Raw genomic sequence first — 18,924 nt, forward strand, 5'->3', positions numbered from 1 at the left:
CTTTCATGGCAGCCTTATCAATCAACCAGTCAATCAAATTTATTGAGTATTTACTATGTGCAACTCTCTTATGAATCACCTTATCATAGCAGGAGAGTTAGCATATGTTGATGAAGCTTAGAGTTATGCCATATAGGGCTATCCATAATGGAGCGGTGTAAGATGAAGCAAAGTCAACAAAGTCAATTCACCTGTGCTGGACCGCAGCAGCATGGGAAAGATACAAGGTGGATGATCAAGTGGTCAAAATGTTGATCAAAGACAACAGCAGAAACTCAAGTTTTTACTGTGCGGAAGAATGCAATGGTAAACCACTTCCATTCCTTTACCAAGAAAACTCTATGGATACATATACCAGAACAACCTTACAACTGAAAATGGGATGTTCTGAAAAGGGCGTTTCCATGGAGTTGCTATGAGGTGGAAATGACTCAAAGGCATTTGAAGAAGAACTATGTACAGAGCACTGTACTGAACGCTTGGGAGAGTACAACAGAATTAGCAGTCACGGTCCCTGCCCATAACGAGTTTACGCTGTAGAGGAGGAGAAAGACATTAATATGAGTAAATAATTCATAATATGTTGTTTAAAGATATCTACATAATAATAATAATGTGGTATTTGTTAAGTGCTTACTATGTAAAAAGCACTGTTCTAAGCGCTGGGGGGATACAAGGTGATCAGGTTGCACCACTTGGGGCCCACAGTTTTTAATCCCCGTTTTACAGATGAGGTAACTGAGGCACAGAGAAGTTAAGTGACTTGCCCAAAGTCACACAGCTGGCAAGCGGCGGAGCCAGGATTAGAACCCATGACCTCTGACTCCCAAGCCCGGGCTCTTTCCACTAAGCCACACTGCTTCTCTGCATAAATGGTTGGGATTGAGGATGGGGGATGTCACATATCCAAAGGTCACAAATCCCAGTGCCTAGACAACACAGAAGGGAGAGCGAGCCGGGGAAAAGAGGACTTAATCGGGGAAGGCCTCTTGGAGGAGATGGAACTTTAAAAATACTTTGAAGGTAGAGAGAGTAGTGGCCTGGTGTATATCGAGGAGGGGGAGGGAGTTCCATTCATTCATTCGTATTTATTGAGCTTTTGCTGTGTGCAGAGCACTGTACTAAGCACTTGGGAGGTTAAAGTATAACAGGCTAGTAGGGAGACGTGGGAAAGGCGTCGGTGCTGAGGTAGGCAAGATCAGAGCACATTGAGTAAGCTGACACTAGAGGAGCAGGGTTTGCATGCTGGGCTGTAGTTGGAGATTAGTGAGATGAGGTAGGGTGGTTCAAGTTGATTGAGTGCTTTAAAGCCAAGGGTAGTTTGCCTTAGAAATCAATCTTCCAAATTCCATCTCTGCCTTCTCCAATGAGGCTGTCCATTAGTGAAGGATAGTGCTGTTCTCAAGGAAAAATTTCCTGTTGGTTTATGCTGCATGAACATTCTTTGATGCATAAGTGAGATTGGCATTGGTTTTTATCTTCCAGAATACAAATTTACTTCTCTGTCACATCCTTGTTAGGGTGAAGATTGATACTACTTGCGCAGTTATTGGAAGTAGATGAATTAGAAAGCAGCATGGACTAGTGGAAAAATCATGGGCCTGGGAGTCAGAAGACCTGGGTTCTAATCCGGCTTTGCCCATCACTTGCTGTGTGACCTTGGAAAGTCACTTAACTCCTCTGTGCCTCAGATTCATCAACTGTAAAATGGGTCTTGAATACCTGTTCTCCCTCCTACTTAGACTGTGAGCCCCATGTGGGACAGGGACTGGGTCCGATCTAATTAACTTGTAGCTACCCCAGCACTTACGAGAGTGTTAGGCACGTAGTAAGTGCTTAACAAATACCATAAAAAATTGTGAAGGTGAGTTGTCTGAGAATATCTTCATATTTTCCTCAGCTAGTTGAGAGTTGTTAGATATTCCTGGCAACATTTTAGGTCACAGTTGAATTTGGAAACTCTCTACAGCTGATAATTACAAAGGGATTCTGGAATCTAGACATCAGATGGCTTGTTCCTCATGTCATTTGGGGAAGGATTTCTTCTTGAAATTAACTGCACGGAATTTTCTTCTTTTGTTAATTCAGCATGAAGTTCAAATTTATCATGTTATAAACTAAACTCTAGCCTTTCTCCTCTTCCTCTCTTTTGCTCTTGCAGACGTGTGCCCATCGATATGAGAGAAGGCAACATGTAAACACAAAGCAGGAGTCACGGGATATAATTGGAAGGTGTTATATACTCAGTCAGAAGCTCACTATTGGAGATGATGACATGGAGGGCGGGGACTGGCATTTTTGTGATGGTCGTCTCCGAGGCCATGAGAAATTTGGTTCTTGCCAGCAAGGTGTAGCTGCTACTTTTACGAAAGACTTTCATTATGTTGTGTTTGGAGCTCCTGGCACCTATAATTGGAAAGGTATGGTATTTAATATTCTGGTGATCAGGCTTTCCAGTAACCCTGGGAGAAACTACACTGTGTTTATGGAAGTCACCTAGCCCAACTCTCTGCTTCCAGGCAGATGAATGACTGTTATCCAGGAATATAGCTTACATTCATTTTTCAAGTTCTCCAGAGATGGAGATTTTTTAATTTACCTTGATAATCTGTTCCAGCATTTAATTCATTCTGAAATTCTTCCTAATGTTGAAATGGATTTTCTCTTGTTGCTGCAGTTTACACCCATACCTCTGTGGAGTGGAGAACAATTTCTTCACACCCTTGAAGACCATCTATGGAGCCTCTTTTTTTTCTGGACAGGGTTACCTGATTCTGTGGCCCATCCCTCGAGGTCTATTTTCTTTCCTTTAATTATTTCGAGTTCTGGACCCTATTAGTTTTCTCTACATTCTTTTTAAAATACAGGGATCAAAATTGGGTGCAATTTTTGGATAAGGAGTTGACCAATGTTGAATGAGGTGGATGGCTTCCCAACCTCTGCTATTTGACTATTTCTGTCCATATGCCTGGGGATTTTGTTTGGTTCTATAACATCCAATCAAGGTTTCTGCTCCCAGGAGTTTTCTGACTTTGCCGGGGATTATTTTTGGTCCAGAGCAATATATGTTACGTCTGTTTCAATTGAATTTCATTTGATTTTTCTGTGGACTAGTCTTCCTTTTCATTCAAAAATGCTTTCTTTAACCTACATGTTACACCTCAGAAGAAGATCTGGTTAAGAAAATAAAATGTTAAATGAGGAGAGCTTTTGCTGTGGGCAAAAATTTGTATGTTAGTGAGTTTAATTTTAAGATTCAGTAGTAGTCTGGGAGTAGAAAATGATAGTCCAGATGATTCCTGAAATTCCACCCCTGTAGAAAATTAAGATCAAGGTTTCCCCCGGACTTTGATTCTACAAATAAAATTTTCCATTAGAAGCAACGTAGTCTACTAGATAGAGAATAGACCTGGGAGTCAGAAAAACCAGGGTTCTAATCCTGAAGACTGTAAACTCATTGTGGGCAGGGAATGTGTCTACCATCTCTGATACTATTCTGTTGTACTCTCCCAAGTGTTTGGTACAGTGCTTTGCACACAATAAGCACTCAGTAAATATGATTGATTTGGCTCTGTCTGCCCCTTGTCTGCTGTATGACCTTGGGCAAGTCACTTAACTTTTGTGCCTTAGTTATCCCCATTTTACAAATGAGGTAAAGACTGTGAGCCCCATGTGGGATAGGGACTGTGTCCAACCTGATTCGCTAGTATACACCCCAGGACTTAGTGCAGTGCTTGGCACATAATAAGTGCTTAATAATTGTTATTATTATTAGAAAATCAATAGAATAATAAGCTCAGGCTTAATTCCTACTGAGAAATTTACCTGACTTTTTAAAATAGATATTGCTATACTACTGTAAACAATGTCCCTTCCCTTTCTCCTTCCAAAATTCTTAACCTATATGCCTGTTTGTTTCAAATGATTGAAATATTTCATTTGTATAACTGTGCAAACTCTGAATTACTCTGTTTTAATCCAATAAGAAATTTATAGCCAAAAAACCCTTCTAAGTTGTTGGTTAGTACTGATTTTCATTATTTCCCAGGCAGATGTCAGTCTGCAATGGAATTAAATTATTAGTCCTAATTTATGGGCACTGGAAAAAGATGGAATTGGTAACTTTATAAAAATTTAGTCTCTTATAACATCAGTGTTGTTTAGAGAAGTGTGAGTGAGCAACAGAGATTGTAGGGTACAGCTGTGGTTGGATAACCCTTTTATATTTTTTATGTCCACAGAGGTGGGGGATAATAAGTTTGTTAATTTGAGGAATAATAGTCTGAGCTCTGAGTTTTGAACAGTTTTACTGACTTTTGAAACCCAATTACTTGATTTATAACCTCATTAGCTTCAGTGATTTGAATTTAATATGTTAATGTTGACTGGTAACACCATAATAAAGATATTAAATCAATATTTATCTGCTTTAACAGGGGGCGGTGAAACAGGTTCATGGTGCACTTGTCCAGTGTTTTGTTACATTTTCCATCTCGCTTCAGGCATTCATAAAGGACGTCAATTAAGCTCCCAGCTTTCAAAGAGATAAACATAATGTTGTTACTAAAAAAAAATACAAATTCCCAGTTGGTTGAAATGTAAATAAATGATTGCTATATCCTAGTTATCATTCCTCCTCTTTCTCCTCTCCCTCTCATCATAGTAATGTAAATAATTTGTTAGGAACCATTAGTTTTTGTGTTTATTTGTTTTTATTCCTTTTTATTTTACCATTTCATTCTTTCAGGGATTGTACGTGCAGAGCAAAAGAATAACACCTTTTTCACAATGGATATCTTTGATGATGGACCTTATGAGATTGGTGGTGAATCTGACCTAGATGAGAGTCAAGTTCCTGTTTCAGCCAACAGTTACTTAGGTAGGAATAAACACAGATGATGGAAGTTTTCTAATCTCTTGCACACGTGAGGTCTCAATATTTGGTAGGAATAAACTTAAAGGAAATGTAACTAGCACATGGAATGAGTTAAGTGCAAACTAAACCCCCATATTCGATTCCTCCTCCTCCTGCATTTTGGGGGCCATTGGAAGTGTAAAATGCTGCTTTGTGGGGAATTCTTTGAGCCCCAAATGTAAAGATTCTCTAAAATGACCTGCTGAAGATCTTCAATTCTTTTGTGATGATCGTTATCTCCAAAAGGGTAAGTATTGCTTCTGAATTTAGAATCCTGGGACCTACTTTGGCTTTTGGCAAGTGGCACTGACTTAAGTTTCTGAGCATGGCTGCTAAAGCATTACTGAAGAGTTGAAATTGCATCTCACACCAGTTTCTTAACCTCTAAGCCTTCTCTGCATTGCTAATATTGGCTCTGAATTATTGAAGTGTGCCGTGGTCGTTGAAGACAGAAGGGCTTTTCAAACTTAAATTCTTGAGGTGGATTGAGCAATTTCTGTGGTGCACAAAAACCTCCCAGTAAATAAATCTTAGACAACCTTACGAACTTTTGCAAGCAAAAGAAAAAGAGAGAAAGTGTGTCCTTGGATAAATTGTTGGTGATACTATTACAAGTCCAGGAGCCAAGCAGATGAAAAAAGCATAGCTGTGTTGAGTATCAGGATCAGAAGAAAAATTTGCCAAAAGGGAGAGAGAAAACCCTCAAAAGGGCTTTGAAAGCTAAAAGACCAGGAGTCAAATGAAATAGAGGCAAAAAGAAAAGAGTAACCAAATGAAAGACAGCCCCAGTTATTATATTATTTTATTTTCATTAACGCTTTTTCTGAGAAAAGTAATAAATGCTCAGCACTCTGATCCAGCTGGTGCTACTGCTATCGGATGAATTAATAGCTCTGGGATTGAAGATCAACTGTAGATGGCTTGGGTTCCCCCGTAACTGATCAACCAGTCTACATTGGTAATAGTTTTCAAATAAAGTGTTTGCTTCAGGTACAGATAATTTAATTGGATGGAGTTTATAACAGCTTTACACAAATGTTTATCTCCTCAAGGAACATATCCAAAGTGGAAGAGGTTGCTGTGACAGAAACAAGCATTTACTAAAACACTGCTGAGGCCCCTTGGGATTTTTGCAATAAATGCCTACAGTTAAACACTTCTATTTGAAAGTATTTGCAACTCTTACATCACTGCATTTGCCCACTTTGGGGTGGGTTCTCAAAGAAGTGGAATTTTAAATAAGCCTAGTTGTCCTGTTCACATTTTGTGGCTCAGTGCTGTCTGCGGGTTTGACTCTTGCAGGGGCCTGGAAGCTCTAATTCTGGCTCCTTCACTTGTCTGTTGTGTGACCTTAGGCAAGTCACTTCAGTTTTTTGCGCCTCAGTTACCTCATCTGTAAAATGGGAAATAAGACTGTGAACCCTATGCAGGAAAGGAACTGTGTCCAACCCGATTTCCTTGTATCCACCCCAGTGCTTAGTACAGTGCCTGGCACATAGGGCTTAACAATACATTAATTATTTTTATAATTATTCAAAGTCCCATTGGCTTCATCAGAGAGTGGTAGGAACAAACAAACTTTCTAGAACTTTGGGTAGGTATTGCAGTGCTAAAAAGGATTCCTTGGCTGTTGACATGTCAGTAGTTATCCAAAGAGCAATATGACCGTTTATCACACTGCTTATCAAGCTTAATTGTTTTCTTCAATCTCTCCCTCATTTGTGTGTGCACAGGCCTTCTGTTTTTGACCAGTGTTGCCTATACAGATCCAGATCAGTTTGTATACAAAACACAACCTCCCAGTGTCAGGGCCAACAAAACCATCGACGTGATGACCAGTAACTACCTAGGTTTGTGACCACTGAAGCGACAAGGAAATTGTCTTGGTCATTTACTTTCAACCCATATTTTTATCCACTCTTGAACATAAGTTTATTTTTTCCATTTCAAAAAAAAAGCAAAAGAATCTTCCAATAGAAGGCATGTCATGACAGGGATTCAGTTGTCAGATAACTTTCTGACAGGAGCTCTCTGATAATTTTCTGGAGAAGCAGCGTGGCTCAGTGGAAAGAGCCCGGTCTTGGGAGTTAGAGGTCATGGGTTCGAATCCCGGCTCTGCTACTTGTCAGCTGTGTGACTGTGGGCAAGTCACTTAACTTCTCTGTGCCTCAGTGACCTCATCTGTAAAATGGGGATGAAGACTGTGAGCCCCACGTGGACAACCTGATCACCTTGTATCCTCTTCAGTGCTTAGAACAGTGCTTTGCACATAGTAAGCGCTTAACAAATGTCATTATCATCATCATCATCATTACTAAAGGTTTGGAATGAAACAGTATTCACAGCATTCTTGGTGCTCAACTCAGTTGCAGTAAACTTTCATAATTGAGAAGGTGAACGGTAGTGGTGAAGTTTTTAAAGGTGAAATAACGGGAAGTGGGTGAACCAATCCCTAGTTTTTAAAGTTTGCATGTCACTTGTACAAGGTTAATTACTCTATCTGAATGACTTTCACATAAGCAGTCTCCAGAGATAAAAGATGAAAGCCAGTTTATTCACCACTATTGTTTACACTAGATTCTCAAATTCTGTATGACAGCATCAAATAGCATGCTTTTTTTTTTGCATGATTGTGACTGAACAAGTTTGTGTAAAATGTATGAGTACTATCTGTTGTATATTAAAGACTCAAGTATTTGATCTGGTTTGATAATGAGATTAATTAGTAATAGTTTTACTCCCATTCTAGCCACTAATCAGCCTCAGTGGCAGTATTTATTGAATGCCTACTATGTGCAAAGCCTGTACTAGGTGGCGTTTGTGATATTCACAACACCTTTGAATGTAGTCAAAGCTTTGTTATGCCTTTGTTATGCCACTTGCTGGGGAAATGGGTGGTGCCTGAAGAAACATTGCAAATAGTGGAATCAAGGGACATGGAACTCATTGACTAATAAAAGAATTGGCTGAGTTTAAATTATTGTATTTGGTGGAGAAGAGCATGGCTTGAGACAGTGGAAAGAGCACGGTCCTGAGAGTCAGAGGTCCTGGATCTTAGTCCTGGCTCTACCACGTGTCTGCTGTGTGATCCTAGTCAAGCCACTTAACTTCTCTGTGCCTCTGTTTCCTTATCTATAAAATGGGGATTAAATTCTACTCCTTCCTGCTTAGACTGTGAGCCCCATGTGAGACAGGAACTGATTGTATTGTATTTTATCTACCCCAGTGTTTAGTATAGTGCTTGGCAGATTGTCAACACTTAACAAATACCATAAGTAGTATTATGTAGAATCTTGGATGTATCTCTAACAATGTTTTTGTTAGGGAAAGAACCTAGTTGGCCTATCAGCTTAGCAGACACCTCACTGATCGACTCCAAGGGAGAAAGACTAGAAAAAAATGAACTCAGCTGGAGTACTCATCGTGGAGGCTTAAACCAGTACTGATTTACCGTATCCTCCCTGCTGGGTGAAAACTTCCTTCCAAGGGTTTATTAGTCTTCCAGGGGTGCTCTTGTGCCCGGAGGGAGGATCTAAGATGCTGTTTAATAAAGCTTTCTTGTTGGTACAGTGCCAGATAACAAAGCTTTTACTGTACATGCTAACTAGCAACAGACTTCTTTTTAGAGTCTTTAATATTCATAGAAAGCACTTATGTGTCCTTCATTCCTTTTGATGCTCACATTTGTTTGCCAGTTCTTTTGACTCTGGAACCTAATCAAGTCTTGAGCTCTTTTAAAGGGATAAGCAATGTGGAATAATGGTGAGGGCCAGCGCTAACTTCACTTCTCATCTCCGCTGTAACCAGAGATGAGAATGATGTAATATTTTGCTTTATTTTTCTAGGTTTCTCCCTGGATTCAGGAAAAGGAATTATTTCCAAAGATGAGATTACTTTTGTATCAGGGGCTCCGAGAGCCAACCATAGTGGAGCGGTGGTTCTGCTAAAGAGGGTCCTGAAAGAAACGCGCCTTATTTGTGAGCATCTTTTTGAAGGAGAAGGGTTGGCCTCTTCCTTTGGCTATGATGTGGCAGTAGTGGACCTGAACAAAGATGGGTAAGAATTTCTCGATGGGCTCCTTTTCTGGACACTTGCATTGCTAAATTGCCTGTAAGACCTCGCAAGCAATGGAGCAGCTTTTCCCAGTCTAATCAATTTTTATCAAATCACTCAACAGTATTGATTGAGCTCACTGTATGCACAGCACATACTAAAGCAGTTGGAAAAGTACAGTTGGGTGAGCAGCCACTCAGGATGCTCCAAATTTTCTCTCATGGCCAAATGTGTCTATAGACAGTGAGCTGAAGAAGTCACTGTGGGTTAGTGGATAGAGCATGGGCCTGGGAGTCAGAAGGACCTGGGTTCTAATCCTGGTTATGCCACATGTCTGCTGTGTGCCCTTGGGCAAATTACTTAACTTTTCTGTGCCTCTGTTACCTCATCTAGAAATGTGGATTAAGATTGTGACCCCTATGTGGGACAGAGACTGTCCAATCTGATTATGTAATATCTACCCCACTGCTTAGAACAGTGCTTGGTATATAGTAAGCACTTAAGTACCATATTATTAGTATAGTGGTATGGGGTCTACTGTTAGCCTTTATTAACATTTTATTCAGTACACAGACCTAGTTTCAATTTTAGCATGAGTTCTTTTGGGTCTAAATTAATATGGCTAATAAAAAAGTAGATATTTAGATACCAGAACAATTGCTGATGGGTGTGGAGTGTTCTGAGAGAGATGTGTCCATGTATGGTCATGTGCATTAGTATGGGTCAGAGACGACTCGACAACATAAGACATGACAAATTAAAAAGAATCCAGTGGTCTCAAAGAAAGAATCTCTTTGACACAGCCACCCTCTTCTGGTCTGACAGAGCCCCGGCCATTATTGGGATTCCTGAGATTACCACAGGGTTGTACTGTGGAAACTCTGCTCTGGCCCCAGACCATCCCCTGTGCATCAAAGAGGCGGAAGAGTGTATAGGTTCTGGTGTTCCCTTGGATTTTGACTCACAGTCAAGGTGGTAAGGGCCCAAACAGCATTGGGCCTCTCTCCTCATACTCTCCCAAGCATTTAGTACAGTGTCCTCACTAAGTGTTCAGTAAATACCATCAAATAACTGATTGGGCCTCCGTATGTGGCCTTTCACCACCAATATTATTTTCTCACATAGCCAGTCTCTGAGTTGGTGTGAGTAGCATATGTAATCAAATTGTATCTGGATTCTGTAAACTGCCAAGTGTCTGTATCTTTCATTTACAGTTCTCTCCATCCTGTGCCCCTTTTTTCCAGCTGGCAAGACATTGTTATTGGAGCACCACAATATTTTGATAAAGAAGGGAAAGTTGGGGGTGCGGTCTATGTCTATATGAACCAGAAAGGCAAGTGGAATAATGAGAGGCCAATTCGCCTGAATGGGACCAAAGATTCAATGTTTGGCATTGCGGTTGAAAACATTGGTGACATTAATCAGGATGGCTATCCAGGTGAGATAGCAGCAAGAAGGCTGTTAGGACATTAAAAAATTAAGATTTGAATGATCTGATAATGTTTTGAAAATATTATGCCTTCAGAATGTTGTGTTGTCAACAGATATTGCAGTAGGAGCACCATATGATGGTTCTGGGAAGGTTTATATATATCATGGATCCCCAAATGGAATCAATACCAAACCCACACAGGTAATCAAATATCCTAAACCCAGTATTTGACTTGCAATGCTGTGTCACATCAGCATTTTATGTATAATCAGAATTTACTCAGTGTTTTCTGCAGTAGAGCACAGTATTGTACTAAAAGACTTGAGTTCACTAAGGAGTTGTCACAGGTGAAGTTCAGAGAGTTATTTTCCACCTAGTGAGGTTTGTGATTAAGAAAATGCAGGGCTTACCCAACAGCGGGTCCTTTCAAATAGGCATCCCTGAGCCAGAGTAGGAGAAAGTCAATATTCACAAACTCTCTCCTTTTATGTAAACTCCTGGCATTATTTTTCATCCAGTGTAGGTGTTCATGGACCTTTCTCTTGTCACAGTTTAGAGTTGAAGGGGCTCTCTGCCTTTCCAGGAACTTCAAGAGATAATGGAGTCATCAGCTTCCTGGTGACTCTCAGCTCTTGACCAGTACTACTACGTGGAGCTCAAGAGCCTTTCCCAGGACTCAGGACTGCTCTGATGCAATAATCACTTTTTCATATTTTTTGAGACAAAGGACAAACTATCTTCTTATCTCTCTCTCCCTTTATAAGTGCATAGGAGCATATACATATCCTAGCCCAGCCCCTGCTGACAGAGCTGCCATCAGCTTTCATTGTTCAAGTGCAGGCGAACCTTGCCATGCAAATTTATTTTCTTTAAAATAAATCTTTCAGGCAGACACCACCATTGGCACCGAGCCTCATATTTTGCCATATGATTCCTGCCAGTGTTCAAATTGGTTGTTGTTATTTACACTGCTGTTACGGCCTCTTTAAAAGCCATTTAAATGGTATTTATTAGACTGAGTGCTTTTGTTGTGGATTGTGCCATTCTCCCGGTTTCTTCCATGTTCAGGAAAATAGAACCCATTTTCCCATTTGCCTGTGGTTAGAGTGCCTAAAACTTTGTGAAGGAGTCATTGAATTAAATACTGATTCCTTGCTGCTGTTCTGTGTACTTTTTGCGAAAGTCTTACTCCACTGTACCACTTGAAAAATAACTGGTTTAATAACTATGTACTGATCATGATATAAAGTTTCAAAAAGCGTCATTTACAATGAATTAATACTTGTTTTTACACTGGTAAAGTGAAGTGTATTACTTGCCCATGTTCTAGGGAATATGGTGTCTTCTATACTGTTATGAAAGAAGTATTATCTTGAGTTTTGATCCATAATTCATTTCCCTTTGCCTGGGTAGAGACAGCCTCTGTCTTTGTTCTGGCTCCTTTTTCTTTGCTTTGTGTCTATTTTAAGATTTGATATAAAAGTTGAGAGTTGATATCACATTGTTCCTCTGGATGTGGTACTTATGTAGAAAATTGAGGTAATTATCTGGTAATTCAGCTTTTTTCTCCACTCCCCTCAAACTCTCCCCTCCCCCCCGAAAAAATCCAAAAAACCAAATCTGCTGAAGAAATTTTAGCAATATCTTGACTTTTTATTTTGATCAAGTATACTTCCTATTTGTCCCTCTATACCCACTAGCTATCAGGAGATGTCCACAAAGTGAAGCAATTCTGTAGACCTTTGAATCTGAATGTGTGGTTTATAGCTATGTTCATTTTAGGGATATAGGTGTAGACAAACAAGAAAAGATAAAACATTTTTATTGCTCATTAAATATTCCTATCATCTATTCATTGTAGATTCTTGAGAGTCAAACTCAATCCTTTGGGTACTCAATTGCTGGAAATATGGATCTTGATCAAAACTCCTATCCTGATATTGCCGTTGGTTCCCTCTCAGATTCTGTGTTCATTTTCAGGTGAATATGGGACGTTCATTTTCATTAGTTTGAAATGTTAGAGTTTGGGTTGAAAGTTCTTAAGCTTAGTGCCTGTACTCCCAAGGTTTGGGGAATTTATAGGCAGATCCTTTTGGAGTTCCTCCAGGGTTTGATAGGGAACTTGCTATTTTATCCACATAGGGTTTCAAGCACATATTTCACTTTGGTTCTGCCCTATATAATCACTTTCTTCAGAGCACATTTCTCTGCTGAAAAAGCAAGGAATATAATGCTTCTTATTACACAGGTAGATTTAAATGTGGGCAGGGGGAAATGGGTATAGCTAGAAGCACAATCTGAAAGTGTTTCTCTTCAACACTAATGTTGCCCAAAGAGGATAAGGTATTTGCAGTAAAATGCAAAATTGATCAGAATACAGACAACAAGGCAACAAACTCAAATCTTCTTTCTATACAATATGTTCTTTTGAGCATCTGAAGTATAAGCACCAAAATGACTTTTTGGTATTTTCTGGGGCAACAAGTTCACTTGTGTTCTCAATTTCTAAGAATTTAAAATTTGAAAAATCAGTATTTTCAATGAGGAACTAACACCTGGCTAAACTGTAAACACAGTTATCCAAATTAGAGACTTAAATGGAAAACTGCATACTAGGCACATACAGAGCATTTGCTTCATTATTGGCTTCTGTGTTAGAAAAAAGTTGTAGTCATATTTTGAATATTACTGAAGTAAAAACGCGTGTCAGAAAAGCAGCCAGTTTTATTTTAGTAAATGTATGTCTGTGGGGAATTTCCTAAACAAGTGTTTTCAATTACATTTTCCTTTAAATATCAAAAATAACACTGATTATTTGCACGTTCTGAAATTTTGGGCTGCTTTGATTTTAGAGGGTCCTGAGGTGTGCGCCTTAGAACTGTAGCAGAGTAGTGGAAGAATGTCTCTGCCACCAAGATTGGAGCCAGGAGTGGAAATGGGGAACAGTTGGCCAAATCCCTTCTCACAAGCTGGCCGGAAAGGAGTCGGAGCGGCAAAATCCAAAGCTGTCATGGATCAGGGACTTTACTGGGTAGAGGAGAAGCTGCAGTGCAGTGCCTTCTTCCCATGGCAGCAGGAGAAATGCACCCACTGCCTGGGAGTGATTGGCACTTGCCCTGGAGGACAGGAGAGGCTATAGAGTGATCGTCTTCTTCAGTGGCAACCTACATCGATCATTCCCAGAGATGAGGCACTCCTGGCACGAGTCTGGAAAGGCAGGGAAGACAGAAAGTGTTAGGGAGGGGAGAGAAAGAAACAAAAGGGGGATAGAGAAAAAGACCAGATGGACAGCCAGAAAGGGAGAAAGTACAGAGGAAATGAGGGGAGAAAAAGGGAGAGAGGAGAATACATTTTTCTCTCATTTGTCATAAAGTTAAAATGAAACAAAATTCTATGCATGTCATCTTATACTCCTGTTTTTACGGTTAGATCTCGGCCAGTAATCAACATCCAGAAGACCCTCACAATAAATCCTAACAAAATTGATCTGAGCCGTAAAATATCCTGTGAGGCACCTAGTGGCATATGGTAAGAAATGCTTACAAGATTGTTCTAGCAACCATATTACCATTGTCTTTAATGTTGATTTTTAAAAGTCTGGCAGATTGTGCTGCTGCTTTCTCTAAACTGTAAGCTCATTATGGGTGGGGAATGTGTCTGTTTTTCATTATATTGTACTCTCCAAAGCACTTAGTACAGTGCTTTGCACATAGTAAGCATTTAATAAATACGAATGAATGAATTCCAGCAGATTTGTAAGACTCTCTGCTTTCATAGTTTTATTTTTCCTGGAGCTGTAGGAAAGAGTTCTTTGTGACATCCAAAATAGTCTTGAATGGGTTTATGGGTTGACCCTTGTTTTGGTGTTAACCTTTACTTTGGTATATTTAAAATGGAGCAGGATACAGTGCAGAGGAGAGCAACTAGATTGTCCGAAGAATGGAGTAGCTGCTGATTGTGAATAGGTTGAAAAGACTGGTAGAAAGAGGAAAGCTGAGTGAACCTGATTGAACTATACCAGGTTAAAGAGGATGTGGGAATAGCACCCATGAAATTGTTGTTCACAAAATCCCATCTGGAAGAGTTTCCTCTCTGCTGGTAGCATCAAAACAAAAAAGGACAAACTTTTCATTTAGTTGTGCAGGTTAAAAAGTCATTAAGTTTGAGGGATTTAGATCAATTCCTGGCTGGGTGCTCATAATAGTTTTTAAAGGGAAAGTAAGGGATGAATAGGGAGAAAGTTGGGAAAGTGACATGGTCAATCCCTAAAACATCAGTATGGGCTTCCAGCAGCATCCTTTTGGTACCATCAGTGATGATCCTGGACCAAATGGACCATTAGTCTGACCCAATAATGACACTTCATCTAGTCATCTTATTACTCCAGTGTCCTTCATAAGCATTGGATTAAGCTGGATACAGAAGTCGTGGAGTAGCTCTTATAAAGTTGCCTGATTTGTCACTTGTCCTTTGTTGAAATTAAACCGAATGGTGTATTTGCTGTTTGGCGCCTCACTGGGCATTCTTTTCACCGGAAATTTTGGTGCCTCTGATGAACACTCTTTAGAGCTGGTTCCGAGGCACTAGCACCTCTGCATAAATTCAAGGCCACAAGGCCATTTTGCACTGGCAAAATGAGGCACAGCTTTGGAAAGGGCAGCCTGAGTAAGGTTTACCCTTCAGAACCCAGGACTACAGGGAGAATAAGGGTTGCTGAAGTGTAACGGTCTTAGAAGTTGATACTTGAGCAGAGCCTCTCTTGGCCAGAAACCGTTCTTTATCTGTGCCAGGATTGTAGAAAAACAATGCCAATTCTCAAAGACAAATTTTCCCTTGCTTTGTCCCTGAGATTTTATTTTGTATTCTCGTAATTATTTCATTCACCTCTTAATGGGACTCTTCATAAAAAAGTTTGAACTAAACTCCCAAGGAAAAATAGCCAATTTTAAAAACTTATTAAGTTGTGACAAGGTAGTCTTGATGTGTTCTCTTTTTGAAATGAATGGGATTTCTGCAGCATAAAAACTCGTTATTAGGCTGGAGTTTCACTCTGAAAATTCCATTTTTTTTAATTAAACATTTGATCTTTACACAGCCTGGAGGTTAAGGCCTGTTTTGCATATACTGCTAAACCCTCTGATTTCAACCCTGAAATATGTAAGTTCTTAAAAGTATTTTCTTTGCTTCCATTCTATTTTTCCATAACTTGTAAAAGCCACAGCAAGAAATCTTAAGAACTTTTGGGGAAATTACTTTGCAGGTTTAAAGTGTAAGTGCTTATCAGTAGCTAATTTTAAGGGTGGGGGTATTCCTATTAAGATCCATTTATTGTGGTAGGCTGAGGCCCACGTTTAAAGTATATTTTGATAAGGGGTTTAATAACTTTGTAACCTGAGCAACCACCCTGTTTACTCTGTAGAATAAATAAAGGCTTTCCTCGGTGCATTTCCTAAGGCAGTTAATGTAAAATTGAAACAGGGCTTTAATAGGGAGGGGAAGGAGTCTGCCATGAGGGTGCTACTTGCTCAGGTGTTTGGTTGGCTTATTAAGTTGGGCATCCCATCAATTCTTCCAATTCCAAGGCAAAAAGTTTAACTATGGTACCACATTGTGTCACCTCCCTGTCCTAGTCATTCAAAGCCTTCTAATATCAGTCTGGTGCCCACTCCCCACTCACCTGGCTTTGTTCATGGAACCACCTCTTCCAGTCATTCATATCTGGCCTGGAACCCACCCTGCCTATGCCCCCTCCCCGCCCCATGCATAGCTCCTGAGCTCCCTGATCTGGGTGCTGTGCCTGCCTTGAACCACTGCTGGCTCTGGTGGTTTTTTAAATTCATTTTAAAATAGAAAAGAAACATGGAGCTTCTCACAAGTGCTTTTCTGCTATCCTCTCTCCAATCTGAGAAGCAGGGAGACCGACTTTGGGCAGCATGAATCTTCCCCAGAAGCTAGTTTGTGCTTTAAGGAGAGGGAAAAGGACCCGCCTCTGCTGGAGCAACTTCTCTGTCCCCTGGTTCAGTGGTGGAAATTGTATGCACACATTTCCATTGACCCACACAGCCTGGCCGGTAGCATCGACAGCTCTCTCTGACCATCTGAGAAAGCCCAGCCCAGCTTCCTCCCCTCCTTCGTGCTCATGCCAAAGGGGCCATGACAGGAGCTACAGCTCCTGCCATCAAAGTTCCATGATGGATTGGCATATTTTTCTTTATGAAATGTTATTCAGGTGAAATCCTTCAAGATATGATAATCCTGCACTATTAAAAGAAAAATCAATGCAGATAGGTTAAGGACAGAGAAATGCTTGGTTAGCAAGGGAAGAGGTCACTAGTTTTTAATATTCCACTGTTTTTTGAAGGCATATATTAAGCACTTACTGTGTGCACAGCACTGTACTAAGTCTTTGGGAGAGTAAAACAGAGTTGTTAGAAACGTTCCCTCCCACAAGGGGCTTATAAGTGTTAAAGGGGAGACAGACATTAATATGAAATAAATATTGTGGAAGTCTATTGAAACTGCAGTTCCAGGGACATTGGAGGTATGTCCCTGAATATTTAATTCCCCTCCTTGCCCACAAACTAATTTTATATTTTCAAAATGTCAGAGGATTTATTTTTATGATGAAGCATGAAGTTATCAGGGGAAGTGTCCCATCTAGACTGATAGCTTGTTGAAAGCAGGGAATGTGTTTATGCACTCTGTTGTATTATTCCAAGTGCTTAGTACAGTTCTTAGTACTTGGCTGGCTTTCATAAGGTGAGGGCGAAGTTGGCTGGTGAAGTATTTTAAGACAGTGTGAACTGTTCGGAGAGATCAGTAAAGCTCAAGGGGAGGATTGGTATATAAATAGTTTTAGTGAATCCAAGCTCCCTGACTTTAAGGGCCACTCAGCATGTAGTCCTTCATTTATTTCATTCTAATATTCGCAAGTTACAGATAACTGGATAATGTCAAGACTGTAGGGCTTTAAGATAGAGAGTATTCAATTTCATAACTTGTGACATTTAAGAATTCTTCAGAAATGCCTACAGTTGAAACAGTGTCATTGTTTCAAAATGTTGATCTTTCAAATCTAGAGAAGCAGCGTGGCACAGTGGAAAGAGCCTGGGCTTGGGATTCAGAGTTCATGGGTTCAAATCCTGGTTCCGCCGCTTGCCAGCTGTGTGACTTTGGGCAAGTCACTTAACTTCTCTGTGCCTCAATTACCTCATCTGTCAAATGGGGATTAAAACTGTGAGCCCCACGTGGGACAACCTGATCACCTTGTATCCCCCAGCGCTTAGAACAGTGCTTTGCACATAGTAAGCGCTTAACAAATACCACCATTATTATTATTATGTTCTGTATGTGTATGTCAATGCCAGTACTATATAATCATCTATTCATTATATAAAATAAAGACACATAAACGACTGTCCTTGCTCTATTTTCCAAAATGGAAATAGAGAAGATAACAAAACACCCATGCTCCCCTAAACATTTTCACATAAGCAGCCCCTATCCTTTTTGGCATTGAGAGGATAATTTGCTTAGAATCACTTAGCACAACCTGGCATTACTGAGGGTTGAAAGCCTAGTAGTAGGAGAGGATTTAATGAAATAAAATATCTGTTGATTATAATATCCCAAAGTAGCTAAGTTCAAGTAAACTTGTCAAAATGGAATTCGATGTACCATTTGTATGTGTATCATGTGGACAATGTCGGGTGTGTTTCAGAAACTTATTCTTGAACTCCCCCTGGTGGGTCGTTTGCCGGCAGTGAATAACTGCGGCTGACTGGAGAAATGTGGGCTGGTTTGTGAAAACAGTTGACAAATAAAAATTACAGTAGCAAAAAATGGTCAGAGGAAGGGCATTGGCATTCCGAACCGGTACGGCAGAGAACTCCTGGCAGGTGGAAGTAACATTCTGTTCCAAGAGGAATTAATTTGTTAGAAAAAAGCACAGAATAGAAAATTGGTAAGTGGGCTGTAAGTCCATGTAATTATACATCTAATGGAGTGTATTTATTTATTTTTATTTAGCAATTCGTGGCATAATTGAAGCAGAAAATGAGAGAAGGAAATCTGGTCTCTCACCCAGAGTTCAATTTGAGCATCAGCCTTCTGAGCCCAAGTTCTCTAAAACCTTAAATCTGAAGAGACAGAAACAAATAGCATGCATGGAAACAAGACTTTGGCTGCAGGTACAGGATGGGCAGGCTGGTGTTCTTCAAATGAAGTTAGGTTTTGCACAACTACAATTTGTTTTTTTCTTTGACATTGCATTATAAACTCCTGTTGTCCTGATGAAAAATAAGTCTCTCCAGTGCTGTGACAAATGTCACTCTTCATTCTGAGTGTTCAAATGTATTGTTGCATGTTTTCCAGGAAAATATCAGAGATAAGCTGCGCCCCATTCCTATATCCGCTACTGTGGAAATCGAAGAGCTGCCTTTTAGGAATCAGCAGGGATCACTTCCAAAAGTACTTCCAATTCTGAATTCAAATGAACCTAAAACAGTGACCTCAGATGTAAGTC

At 40.0% G+C, this 18,924-nt stretch overlaps 1 protein-coding gene across 3 annotated transcripts in view; it reads left to right on the forward strand.

The window, feature by feature from the left end:
* ITGA6 (integrin subunit alpha 6) overlaps nt 1-18,924 on the forward strand; it is a 73,291-nt gene that overhangs the window by 36,708 nt on the left and 17,659 nt on the right. For all 3 annotated transcript variants that reach the window (XM_029071942.2, XM_007671229.3, XM_001514610.5), the window contains exons 4-13: nt 2,162-2,420; nt 4,748-4,879; nt 8,761-8,971; nt 10,213-10,406; nt 10,513-10,601; nt 12,262-12,380; nt 13,830-13,928; nt 15,496-15,557; nt 18,429-18,589; nt 18,774-18,917. In XM_029071942.2, the coding sequence (XP_028927775.1) occupies nt 2,162-2,420; nt 4,748-4,879; nt 8,761-8,971; nt 10,213-10,406; nt 10,513-10,601; nt 12,262-12,380; nt 13,830-13,928; nt 15,496-15,557; nt 18,429-18,589; nt 18,774-18,917 (1,470 nt within the window). The remainder of the gene's footprint in view (nt 1-2,161; nt 2,421-4,747; nt 4,880-8,760; nt 8,972-10,212; nt 10,407-10,512; nt 10,602-12,261; nt 12,381-13,829; nt 13,929-15,495; nt 15,558-18,428; nt 18,590-18,773; nt 18,918-18,924) is intronic.

Source organism: Ornithorhynchus anatinus, chromosome 9 (genome assembly GCF_004115215.2).
Source record: "Ornithorhynchus anatinus isolate Pmale09 chromosome 9, mOrnAna1.pri.v4, whole genome shotgun sequence".
Taxonomy (NCBI): domain Eukaryota; kingdom Metazoa; phylum Chordata; class Mammalia; order Monotremata; family Ornithorhynchidae; genus Ornithorhynchus; species Ornithorhynchus anatinus.